This window comes from Solanum pennellii, chromosome 11, assembly GCF_001406875.1.
Source record: "Solanum pennellii chromosome 11, SPENNV200".
Taxonomy (NCBI): Eukaryota; Viridiplantae; Streptophyta; class Magnoliopsida; order Solanales; family Solanaceae; genus Solanum; species Solanum pennellii.
In genome coordinates, this window is record NC_028647.1 from 62,995,116 (window position 1) to 63,008,961 (window position 13,846).

Consider the following 13,846-nt stretch of genomic DNA (forward strand, 5'->3'; position numbering starts at 1 on the left):
TTTTACTTCAGATTTTTGTGTGTCCATCTCCTACTTAGTATTCTGTATCCATACTGTGATCCGACTAAATCTCGGTCTAACTAAATCAAGATGCTCGACATTGTGGGGGTAAAGTGCTCCCGCACCTAACTAAATTGCTGATTACGTATAAACATAGTATTTTGGTCCACTAGACCTAGAGAAATCCAATCCCTTAAACCTAAAAAACTAACTTATATACTAATGTAACTTAACTTGTTATAGCAGGTAATTTTACTATATTTTTGAGTTTATCAATGATAAGGTGCTTAGTGATGCAGAAGGAGAACCATGAATTTCCAAGCTCAAATTCAAATGGAAACAAAACAAATATAAGTGATTTCTTCCCATCTAACTAAGGTGCCTGCAAATTGACCTAGACTCCATCGTCTTTAAAAAAAAAAAAGGGTTAGAATTGAACTGATAGTATAAACCTTTTTTTACACTTACCATTGTATACAACTTAAATTCACAGTTATGAATTACATGAAGCTACTTCTCAAGTAGCGTGATTGTATAAATATTTTTTACCCTACCCATGTATAGAACTTGAACTGTCAAAAAAACTGTGAATGGGGAAGAGATATAGGTAAGGTCTGCGTATGCTCTACCCTCCGCAGACCTATATTGTCAAATTACATAGGGTATGTTGTTGTTGGAAGGGGTGTGGGTAGGATTCGGTGGGGGTGGGAGGGTCTGGTGACATAGGTCAAGGGAGGTAGCTCAAAGACACATTAATCCTGTGTTTAGATGATGATATATTGCAAAAGATCTATCCTTCCAACTTTTTTCCAGCCGAAAGTATATGAAAATGACCTAAAGTAGAAGACACCTATATTCTAATTTCAAATAGACATATGTAACAGCATGGACCACAAGTTAGACATCCTGAAATCAACTTGTGCCCTTGGGGCAAATAGAAGAGACACTACATTTTTTAAAAAAAAGAGCTCCATGTGAGTTCACCAAACAAAAATATCAGTTTATCTCATTATCACAATGTAAAAATACAGAAGCATCATCACATTTCCAGTTTCAAACACATTCACATGAATATAACGAACAAATAAACTTCCCCTCTGATAAGATTCTGTAAAATAATGATATACCTTTTTCAAGCAAAGAACTGGTATATGGTATTTTGGATGAGAAAAGATAATTGTTCTGTGCTAACTTAGGGCTTGAATCATTTCACTTTTTATTATTTAGGAGAATCCTCGCCTCTTGAGTTAAGCTTTTGGGTTGAATTAGGCTCGAGGTCCAATTTCTTATAGTCAAAGCTAAGCTCATTCATGATTTATCAAATGTTGAGCTCCCGTATTATATTGGCCAGACTATCCGGTCCTATGAGGTGGGCAAGCAGGCAGGGGAGTCCTGAGTGTGTAGGGAAAGGGAGCTCTTATATTATCAATGCTAGAGATGTCCAGTCCTGGACATGATGTCCACGGAAGAGGGGGAAGAGAGATTGTCCAGTATTGGGCATGTAAAGATCATTTGTTTCTTTGTATGGTTTTTGGACAGTCTTCACCTCTCGAACTAGCTTGAGTTAGGCCAGGGTCCATAATTTTTTTAAATATAATAAAAACAAAACAAAACCAGATGGAATAGAATCATCACTAAAAGGGCAACCCATAAAGAGGAATTGTTACACCTTACAATGGCTCCTAGAAACATTTGTTTGGCAGAGAAACAGGTCTTTTACAGACAAAAGGGTCAGTAAGAGGCATCTTTAGCTCTAAAACTATAGATGCTTTCACTGAGATGCTCTCATTCACTTGATGGAGAATCTTATGATCTAAACAATATGCTATGACAAAGGCACAACAAATTATCTAAAGTTCTCTGAAAAGTAAAAACAATCTCCTACTCAGAAATAGTCTTTCATCGAATTATATGCTTTGTTACTATGCAGATTATTTGTGGCCAGGGGTGTTTCCGAGTGGCTATAGCAATTGTATCATTTATTCCCCAAAAAATAGTTCCAAACTTTTTTTTTCTTATAAGATAAATGAATTTATTGACACAAGGGGGAATTCTAACTTAGTAGAATGGAAAAAAACAACTGAATAAAAGGCAAAGAAAACTAGCATCATTATCTTAGTATAACAACACACCCATTGTAATCCCACAAGTCCCAAGTGGGGTTTGGGGAGGGTAAGGATGTATGCAGACCTTATCCCTACTGTTGTGGGGTAACATCACGATATCAGCAGAAGCATAAAATATGTGGTAAAGCACATTAAAACGTACCTTCTGGCGACAAATGGATCTGGAACAGGATTGAGAGACCCGAAAATGCAACTATCCTTTCTAAATATCAAGAAAGTGATAGGATGATAGATATTTGTGGACCACCAGATACAGCTCCAGTATTTTTCAGAGATATATTGAGAAACTGACATCCCAAGCTTTATATCTGGAAAAGGTTCTTTAAGATGGGATCAATATGCTTACTGCTAGTTGAATGTGACAAAAAACCATCAACTTGCACATTGATGCACTGATGAAACGTTGCAGGATTCAAACTCAACAAATTTTGCCTTACATAAAAAGTAGAATGCGGCAGATTACAGAAATTAACGAGTTACATTACAACAGAACTCAAATACAAATTTCTCATTTGAGTCCTCATCTTTTTATTCTTATGATTTCAAAAAAAAAAAAAGGCAGGAGAATCTGCAGTACTTAGATCATCTTGAATCACTTGACTGGGTTGCTGCCATCTAGCGTCAAAAGAACCTTATATAAATCAGGACGTCGATCACGATACACCCCCCAACCATGCCTTTTGGACTTGATTTTGTCCAGATCAAACTGAGCTACAAGAACAGCTTCTTCTTTATCACCGGCAGCTGCAACCAACTCCCCAGTGGGGCCTGTTCATTTTTAAACCAGGTTTACAGCCAACTTAAAACACAAGGCAGAAGATGTTTTTCATTTATAAGCTATAGCTTTCTATCAAGCTTACCTGCTATGAAAGAGTAGCCGTAGAATGTTATCTCACTATTCCCATGCTCTGTCTCAATTATCTCCTTTCCAATGCGGTTTGACGCCACTAAAGGTACCTGAACACGATAAATTTAAGGTTATTTAAATTCTGACTGAACAAAAGTGAATCAAACCAAAACAGCAATTTAAAAGTCACATTCTTGTTTTGGTCTTGTAAAATGAAAACACCAATATTTGAGTTTGGCAAAGCCTGGAACGTCTAAATTGTTATAGCCCTAATAAAAATGAGTCATTTTCTTAGCAGACACCTATCTTGAGAATGGTGCACAGAAAATGCTACAGTGCTGTTAAGAATTGGCTAATAACAAAGGTACATGTCCATATATGCATGTGTAAGATTAAACAAAATATAATCCAAATGGGATACAGAAATGACAGCCATTGACCTATACTTCTGGAGAAGAAACCCATTACTCTATCCCTTTCATGTCAGCATATACTTCCTTTTTTACTTACCATTCTTAACAAAAAAAGTCAAAATGAAAGAGAAGAAGAAAAAGAAACTTACCACATTAGCACCAGCGTGTCCTTGCATCACCCTCCTCCAGTGATCCCGAGAATCAAGTCCATCATCTTGAGGTTCAGAACCAATTGCAGTAGGATAGAACAATACTTCTGCACCTTGAAGTGCCATAGCTCGAGCAGCCTCAGGAAACCACTGATCCCAGCAAATTGCTGGACAGAATTTAATAACAGTCAATACTATGACAGGTATATTTTCCGTCTTCACTGTATTTTACAACAAGAGAATCTTTGTTCTCTTTACTAAAATTTAAAATTACAAAGTGAAGCCTGTCTAAGTAATTTTTGGAGATTTAAGGTCTTTTGCCACAGCAGCACAACTTTTATCATCCTCCTATGTATCCAAATGTTCATCAAAGGTAGAGAACATAATGAAACCCAAAGAACAATTATAAAAATATATATTTCTTACCAACTCCAATTTTTGCATATTTAGTCTGGAATACCTGTTTATGATCACCATAACATCCATGAGAAAAGGGGAAAGCAGGAAAAGATAGCTGTCACAATATGTTAATAGGACTTCAGTCTCCTGTATTTGTTACCTTAAAACCAGTGTCACCGGGATTGAAGTAATACTTTTCCTGATAACCTGCAGAGAGAAACAATTCGTGAGGATGAAAAAGGAGTATTGAAGGAAGTGCTTGAAGGAAATCTAACAGAATAATGACAAGTAGCACAATGAATTTGGAATGTCCTTCCAAGTTTACTAACCAGGTCCATCAGGAATATGGGACTTCCTGTAAAGTCCAAGATCTGTGCCATCAGCATCAATTATAGCCACAGAATTGTAATGCGCATTATTTGCCTCTTCAAAGAAACTAACTGGAATAACTACTCCAAGCTCCTTTGCAAGATTCTGCATCCTACAAACATGCACATAGAAGAAGAAAAAGTCAAGTTGTTATTGGAATCTTGACATTTATGCAAAAGAACCCTGCAATAAAACTCCGGAAGCAATCAGAATTCCACCTGACAATGGTTGGATGGCCCGGATATGGTTTTGCTCGATGAAAGAACTCCTCCTTTTGTGCTTGACAAAAGTAATAGCCCTCGAACAACTCCTGAGATGTAAACCAGAAAGTATCAATGGAACTGTACTGCAGACATGGCAGATGAATACCAAATAGCTTCAAAAAGTACAAGTTCACAGGACAACGAACTTCAAGTGCATCGCCCTGACTCCATAAAAATATCATTTGCAACTCGCTAATTAGAGAAATGATAGGACATTTCAAGTTGATCTGAGAACTCCTGACAGTAAACAATCACATACAACTTTTTCCCTCTTTCTATAGGTATTAGTTACCAATGCCTACATAAAATTGTCAACAACTTGGCTATAAATCCTGTTCTTTTTGTTAGCCTCACTCCCAGCGATACTTATAGCAAAGGAAAATAATATTATATAACGGAAGAGTTAGACGTGCCCTATAAGATTCAAGAAAAACAGTACAGTCTGCTGCATTTATAATAACCAACACAGCAAACATTTATGTCACTTCCATAGCTTTAACTAATCTCGAATTCAATCAGTCAGTACAATACTCTTGTACAACTAGGGCCCTCATTGACTGTGTGATGATGAAACTTTGGAAACAGTCTTGGACCAACTTAAAAATGGAAGATTGCTGACGAAAACCTTTGGTAAATCTAATTAATTAATGGAAGGAAACTGGAACATTTGCAGCTGTCTCTGACTCGAATTTGTTATGAACCAATTTTAAGTTCTTCTCCGTTCAGTTTAGCTACTTTCCAATCATATTCTCTTGAATCTAACAGCTAAACCAAATGAGCATTCCTAATTCAAGGCTGTTTGAAGCAAAGCTGAAATCAAGTCAAGTACCAAACACATCTTCAGAAGATACCTTCAATCTGGAACAGAAGTGGCAAACAGATTTCTTTAACTATTTTGTTACGATTAGTATGAACAAGAAAGTAGCCAAGAGGAAACTACAAAAACGAGTTTCTAACTTAAATGGTCCTTTAAGTTTTGGGGTAAGTTTATCTTCGTCCTTGCAGTACGATTTTGAGCATATTTAAACTAAGGTCATATTTAAACTCCTAAGTTTAGTAGCTGAGGGACCTGCCCACAAGTCTACAGTCTATATGTCTTGCTTTGATGGCAATCATTGGTCACATACTTAAGTTTACAAAAAACTATGTGTGTTTGCTATCATTTAACAAGCTCCATTAAATGTGACAGAATGGTCGATGACGTTCTCATGGTTGTTCCATCTAAAAGCACCTTCCTACTTCCGAGATTAACCTTCATTCTCACATCTGTCCACAGAAAAGAGCTAGTAATATAATAACAGGACAAATCTGTTGTGACTGTGAAATGATTCCACGCTACTAAAGACTAGCCATTGTTATCCTTCCGTCCTGGCCATCAATGGTACTTGCTCTCTCTGCATTCAATTAAGTTTCCACACTTGCACTGTATGGACCAAGAAGCACACGAGCTATGAAAGAGGTTAAGAAGGAGCCAGGAACTATCAGGAAATGGAAATCTTCGAAATTTCAGGATAAAGCATCAGATGCTTAAAAGAAGGGGGTGCAGGAGAAGGAAATGATTAGATTAGCAACTGAAACATAAATCAAGTGGAGAAAGCGAAAGAATTTTTACACAAAAACATATGATATATTTAGACAGAAAAAAGAATGCTTGACAGGGACAACCCAAAGAGGATAACATGCAGGACCAATAAGGAGAATCATCGTCCCACTGTAATCGATCAATGAAACTTCAGTTCTGAAAATCATGCCTTTTGATTTCTAGCAATTCCTACCGACTTACTTATCAGGTTCTACCTTCAACCCCCTTACCTCAGCTTATATATTATTATGTGAAGATTCTCATCTGGTTTTGGGGCAAGCACACACCTCGTGCTAGTCACGATAAATACTTATTTTTGGATACGTTTTAAACATTTTCTCATTCTATTAGTATAAGGGTCTAATGTATAGTTGTTAATTATCTCCTCCCTTTCTATGTTTTTGGGTTTAGGTATTTTTACACTGTTCTCGATAGCCTGAATAAAGACAGTTATCCACTAACCAAGATTATTTAGCTTCTGTTTCATTGGACTGATTAAAACCTTTATTAGCAGAAAATGAGAAGTAATTTAAGCTTAGGAATGATACTGACAAACTCAATTGTACATATAATTTTCTATACACTTGAATTGCAGAGTCATCACACTGTTAAACACAAATACTTTTAGTTTGAGATAACAAAGCTTAATGACTATTCTGTCACATTTAACAGAGTTTAAGTTGGTAAATGGAGACCCAAAATTGCTTGGAGTTGGGGGTGGAAAATTTAGCCCATGTTGATCCCACCCAATTCAAACCATCTAAAAGGCTGGCATGTAGCCTAATGTGACCCATGAGAAACCAGGACAAAATATTTTTAAAAAGACATTTTTTTGTTTGATATGCTGTACATAGTCATAAAAAAATTTGGATGGATTGGGTTATGACCCCCTTTTTAGCCCGTTTCAGCCCAAGTAACTTTTGGGCGGGTCATTGACACAACCATTTATTAACAAAGCCTGTTTTGACCTACCGAAATTCAGCCTAACTCGCTCAGAGTTATATTATACTGACAGAAGTAAATCTACTCCCAAGCCTAAGGGACAGTTGGATTAAGAACTGGGATTCAAATAGACGACTAGCCAAGCAACTCCTAGTGTCATAACATGATGTTTACATGACTAGATTCCATTTTGGTTACATTCTACCAATGCATAAAACATACCAAATGTCTCCGCTTCTCCGATCCATTACGGACCACTCAGCTTTTGAAAGAACTTACAACAGCCTCAGCATAGACTACCACATAAAGGAGGCAATCAGACAACTCGAAGGAAAACAAAAGGCTAGAGATAAGAGTTTCAGCATGTGATCAAAGGATAAAAATGCTGACAAAATGATCTCACCGAGAGAAGTGAATATTGTTGCTCGAGAAAGGTAAACCTAATCAATAATTATCTTCCGCCAAAGAAAGAAAATGTATTTCATCCATGGTTCTTTTGTGTAGTAGCTAGATATTCCAAAGTTGGGCTGTTTGTTACCTGTATGAGGATGATATTTGCACCCTTCTGATGAGCAGCTCTAACCAATCTGCGTCGAAGGAATATCTTAGAGCCAGAAATGTAAATGCCACCAAAAAGATAAAATTGATTCCCTTTTACAAATCTAAAGAATAAATAGATGATCAATCATTTTTTTTTCTGGATAATCATGGTGTCATTACCAACTTGCACACACCTCAAATAATGTGCACTATAAGTGCTACATTCCACTAGGTACCAGGTAAATCCGTCCACTAAGGCTTTAACATGAATAAATAGTAAAAAGTCACCTAGGAATTTTGCCTGCGCTCAAATTTAAAACTGAGACTTCATGGTTACAAATCTAAACAACACATAGATGATCAATAATTTTTTTCTGGATAACCATGATGTCGTCACCAACTTGCACACACCTCAACTAATTTGCACTATAAGTGCTACATTCACTAGGTACTAGGTAAATCCATCCAGTAAGGCTTTAATATGAACAAATAGGAAGAAATCACCTAATAAATTGTCCTCCACTCAAATTTATACCCGAGACCTCATGGTTCTCATTCACCACAAGTCACATCTTTGGGTACTATGAAGATGCTCAACAACACAAAATCCCAACCCCCTTTTCTCAATGAGCTATAAGAAAGCCTAAAAACTCATAACATTAAATAAACCTCGTAGATTACATAAAACAACTCTACCGACGAATAACATATGATGACACAACATAAGTCTTCAACTTTATTCTACAGTCCTTAATTGTAATTCTATTGGAAATGAAAAAACTTAAACCCAACTAACACTTATTATCTAAAAAATGCGACATAAAAACTATCAGTTGAGTGACCGTATCATGAATTGTTGTTCTGTATGCATTTTACCAAGTAGGATACTATTTACTATTCCTAATTGTATTTTATTCCTATTCCTATTCTAAATAGGATTGTATACACCTATTTCTATTCTAATAGGATTTAAAAAACCGGTATCCTAACAATTCTCAACTTCTTCCTTGCCTCTTCTCTCCTCTTCAACGCAGTTCTAATCCTGTCTTCTTCTTTTTCTTTCATTTCAGATCGGGATCAAGAGCTTCATCTATGCTATCTTTATTTAGTTTTAGTTTCAATTCATGTATTGACTCTGTTCTAGTTTAGTTACTGTTCTATTGAATTTCAAGTTAAATTCATAACACAAATAACGCAAAAAGTGCAACAAAAGAAATCGAAAAAAGAAAAAACCTCTCGGCGGTAGCGACGTTGGTGGAGACATCGTCGGTACAGGCGAACTGCAAAGCAGCAACGGTGACTAATCGATTCTTCTCCGCCATTTTTGGGCTCTTTGAAGCTTACACTATGAGCTGCAAGTTTTGCAGAGAGACACTGTGTACTATTTATAAAGTAAAATAAAAGATAATTATATTACAAAATAAGAATAAAAGAATATTTAAAAGTAAAGGTGGTTAGGTGAGGAAATTATTCTAATTATTTGCGACGGTCGTTCAAAAATATTCTTTCCGTCAAATTATATTATACCTTAATATATCCTTAAATTAAATTTTGACTCAAAAATACTCTTTTCGTCAAACTATTGGTCACACCTACCCTTCTAGTTAACGAAAATATCTATGTGTGTTAAGTATCACATGAACGCCACATGTGCACGGCAAATAGACCTCACATCTGCATAGACGACTATAGAAAATTGTCGGTACCACAATTAAAATATTTGAAATAGCTTAAATATACCCTTAAGTAATATTTTCAGCTCAAATTTTTTTTCCGTCTAACTATTGAACCACATTTATCCTTTTATTTAACAAAAACATTTATATATGTGCTAAAATGTCAAATGAACTCTAGGTACGCACATCAAACACACTCACCTTCGTATAAACGACTTAAAACTCTAATTTCAATCATTTCATTATAATTAATTAATTTATGTGCCTCTTTAATAAATTTTTTGCATCCTAAAATATGCTAGTAATACTTTATGATTTAAAATTGTTTGAAATCATCAGAAAATAAATAAATAAATAAATGATTTCTGTGGTAATCATGTCACGTAAAATAATACAAACAAAATATATATATATATTATCACCTAAAAAACTTTTAAAAAGTTCTGTTCCGATTCGTTTATCATTTACTCAAGTTGAATTAAATATTCAAAAGCATGGGCGATGTTAATATATAAATACAAATTCACGTGAATATAATAATTTTATTCAAAATAATATTATATACAATTTTATCAAAAAACTTAATTAAATTAATAAAATAACATATTTTACACTATATTATTTTATTTTTTTGAAATTTTTATCCTTTTAAAAAAAATTATTTTATATTAAAAAAAATATTATAGACTTTTTAAATTACTAATTAAATTCTGACCAAATTTTCTTACCATTTAGCATTACCCTTAATAAATTTTCTTACCATTTAGCATTACTCTTAATTAATAAAACAAAAGGAAATTTCATCACATATTTATATATCATTATTTCCCTTTCATAAAATTTTCTTTAAAAAAATTTAATTCCACGACTCTTTAAAAGATTCCACAAAGCCTTTTAACACCACTAATGTGAAAACCCATAATCAATCAAACTCCACTTTGAAAAATGAAAAACGTGTTGATATTATTATAGTAATATTTTAGTATAAAGTGATAAATAAAGTATTGTTTACAAAGGTCTTTTTTTAAAAAATTTATGATTCTAAATATTATTATAATATTTATATGATTATAAAAGATAATAGTATTTCTAAAGAATTTTTTTGATAATTCTTTAATTTCATTTTTTTTTGTAATTTGTATTTTTCATATCCTTTGAAATTAAATCATGTGTATTCGATAACATTGATTTCTCCAATACTCTTTCAACCCTCTCTCCTTTCTCTCATCTCTTCACAGGCTTAAATTATTTTACCGAATATACAATCGAAGTAAATTGCAACGATAGAACTTAAATATTTTAATTACTTGGTACATTTTTAGTGGTGATGAATACAAAATAAACCGATACAACACACTGAACCGGACTGAACCGTTTATTTCACAAAGACCTCTAAAGCCGATTTATTTTCCTGATCAATAACGTCAAGAAAAACCGGGTCTACAGTCACGTGACTATCCACGTGCACCCGGAATTTATGGTCCCACCACATCACCTTCGCAAAACCTTCTATATCCACCGTAGCATCCAGCAACATCTCCCTCTTCGCTACATCGGCGACGAATTCCTTACCGTGATGTGCAAGTTGAAGTCCGCTTAACCTCGCCGGAAGACGGAGTACCTGACAGGAACGCGGCGGTTGAGATCCGGCTTTCACACGAGCTGAACCGAGGTGATCGCCGGAGTAGAAAATCGACATTTCTGTTGAGGAGTAGTTGATTGAAGTAACGTTAGGGTTAGTAACGTGAACGGTGAGGATGAGTTCCGCGTCTACGACGGGGAAATTTAGCTTGAAGGAAGTGAGATCGATGGAGATGAGATGAAAATCAGGATCCCGTGGCTTTGAAGAGAGTGTCATCACCGTTGCTGCGGCAGCGGCGGCACCGACGAAGGCGGAGGTCCAGCTCCATTTTACTCCTCTTCTACTTCCTTCTTTGCTCATTGGTCGGAGAAGATACTGAATACTGATTGGGGCAAAAATTGAGAAGAAAAGAAAAGTAGTTGAAAATGGACAGGGGAATGTGAAATGACATTTCTGTCCGTTGCTGTAGTCTTAAATAGAGCAGGAAAGTCACAAGTTTGGTAAGTTCGTATTCCCCGCGTTCGTAATCAAAAGTCTCGAATTTAAATTACGAAAATGAAAAAAGTTATTATCGAAATGGATCGTAGACAATTGATTAACTTTTCTTTGTTTTTGATACTTGAATCTAGTCTTGTGAACACGGTTCAGTTCTATTCAATTTTGAACTTTATTTAATCGACTATTGATTTATTGATATCAGTTTAAGTGGTTAAGACTAGACACCAAAAAAATCATTGGAAATCACTTAGAAATAACGAGACAAACTAAATAAACCATGCATATGAATTGACATATTGCATTTTGCTTAAAAGTAAACGTTATCACATTGTAGAGTAACATAACTTGAAATAAAAGTATGAAATATACTTAACGCGAAGAATTTATATACCAAATGGTATAAATAGAATTATTTAATTTATTATCGATTAACTTATTAAGAAAAGATCTCAAATCGTTAAAAATCAATAATCTAATATAAAAAATTTAAAATTGTTATCGAAATTGCTAAATCAATAACTCTTTATCTATAAATTAATAATCTTTTATTTTTTGTTCAAACCATTGATTTCCGATTTGATTTTGAATTATGCCCACTTGTTGAATAAAAGCTTTTCATTTATTTAACCAAGAAAATAAAACTCATTAAACACCTCAAAGGATGTTAATAGCCACTCATAGACCCTCTCGTTATCCTGTAATAACATTACTTCTCTAGTTTAATTTAAAAAAAATTTATTTGAATATTAAAATTCGAGAGATAACACAAATTTAAAAAAAATATAACAAATTATAGATCACAATTTCTTTAAAAGGTGCTTATCGTGACATTCATACCACTAAGCTCTAGTACTTTGTTGTTTTATTTAAATTACATGCAAGTACTGTATGATTATATAATATCGTCGTATTTCAACTAAAATATGGGAAGGAGGAGCAACTTTCACATGTAACAAATGTAAAAATTGTATTTTTATATTATAACTATAGTTTACATAATTGTGTTTTATAGCAATCTCTATGTTTGTTATGATTATTTCACTATATATATATAAAAGAAACAATTGTATAATCTGTTTCGCTATAGATATACAAAAATCAATTGTATAATATACATTTGTATAAAACGAAAAAGAGAGAAAAACAAAAGAAAATTGGACAGGGAAAGATCATATTTGTATAATCATAAGTGTATAGGAAGAAAATATATGCTTTTGTATTCGTATTTATAATTTTCTCTCGCTTTATACAAATACAGACGCAATGTATACATTTGTGTTATAAAGTGAGAGAGGCGAGTGAGTGACGAGCGAGATCTGGGAATAGGGAGAGAGGGGAACGAAAATATATGTATACATACAATTTCTCTTGATTTATACAAGCATAAATACATTTTATATATTCATGTTTATATAAAAATAGAAGATTCGAGGCAGACTGCCCAGCCAAGAACGAAAGTGACGACCGAGATTCACCAGAAAAATAGGCGAAACAATAGCAACAATTTGTTATAAGCGATTCGGGAAGAGTCTGCAACAAAATCAATAAATACATTAATAAGTTTGGTAAGCCTATCGAGGGCAAGTAGACTATAACATAGAGGATTATATTGTGAGTCTGTGTGACTGTTATATATTTTTTAAAATATCAAAATTCCTTTATTATAGATGAACTAATCTAAAGAGCGAAAACATAATTTGATATCACATATGAAAATAGTATCTACGTACATCTCATCCATAAAATGTCTTTCATCTTTTTTACTCGTTAAAAATAAGTTTTGAAATATATAAAACAGACATTTAATTTAATTATCCATCTGATATTTAAGATTTTAAAATCAACTAAATGATTCATTACTTGAATTATGTATGAAGTGTTAATATGTAGGAATACTTTAAACTCAATAAAAAAATTTATCTTATATAAATTTAATTTTATTTGACACTTTGACACACTTACCACTTCATTTACATTTTTTTCTTATCACATTTGCAAGGTATGTATAATTTTCTTATCTTTTTGTATAGTTTTTGAATACTTAAAATTTTAGTTTAAAATAACGAATTAATATATTCTAATTTAATTTTAAAAACTAATCAAATTGACGTTTGAAAAACGTAAGATATCAACTAAAAATGACAAATTAATAATAGTTCAAATAGAAAATAGAAATACTTTACATAAAAAACTCGTAAAAAGAAAATGATATCTCTAACGAAATATACTATATATAATTACAAAATAATATTAACAAATATGCTACAAATGATGAAAAGTAAAGTAGAAAAACAAATACAATTGAGGGTAATTCCGTCATTTGCATGGTTATGGCTTCTATTAACTTTGTGATGGTTCATAGCTCCTGTTGCATACAATGGAACTACACCTGCAGTACTACTGTAAGGTGACCTTGTTGATTGCCCGCCGGGCGACGCTCGTCCTCGGGACGAGCTGCCG

At 33.7% G+C, this 13,846-nt stretch overlaps 3 protein-coding genes across 3 annotated transcripts in view; all 3 read right to left on the reverse strand.

Moving 5' to 3' along the window:
• Positions 1-2,485: 2,485 nt before the first annotated feature.
• Positions 2,486-9,023, reverse strand: LOC107005133 (N-carbamoylputrescine amidase). The gene is made up of 9 exons (XM_015203633.2): positions 8,864-9,023; positions 7,629-7,677; positions 4,522-4,613; positions 4,264-4,415; positions 4,095-4,141; positions 3,962-3,995; positions 3,536-3,702; positions 2,987-3,083; positions 2,486-2,894 (listed from the first exon to the last, which is right to left on the reverse strand). The coding sequence occupies exons 1-9, from the start codon at positions 8,950-8,952 to the stop codon at positions 2,719-2,721; spliced, it is 903 nt and encodes a 300-aa protein (XP_015059119.1). The 5' UTR covers positions 8,953-9,023; the 3' UTR covers positions 2,486-2,718.
• Positions 9,024-10,494: 1,471 nt separating this feature from the next.
• Positions 10,495-11,396, reverse strand: LOC107003209. The gene has a single exon (XM_015201502.2). It carries the CDS (start codon positions 11,246-11,248, stop codon positions 10,682-10,684), a length of 567 nt encoding a protein of 188 aa, XP_015056988.1. The 5' UTR covers positions 11,249-11,396; the 3' UTR covers positions 10,495-10,681.
• Positions 11,397-13,550: 2,154 nt separating this feature from the next.
• LOC114074923 overlaps positions 13,551-13,846 on the reverse strand; it is a 960-nt gene continuing 664 nt past the window's right edge. Inside the window, exon 3 of the mRNA XM_027913155.1 lies at positions 13,551-13,840. Coding sequence (XP_027768956.1) covers positions 13,624-13,840 — 217 coding nt within the window. The 3' untranslated portion in view covers positions 13,551-13,623. The remainder of the gene's footprint in view (positions 13,841-13,846) is intronic.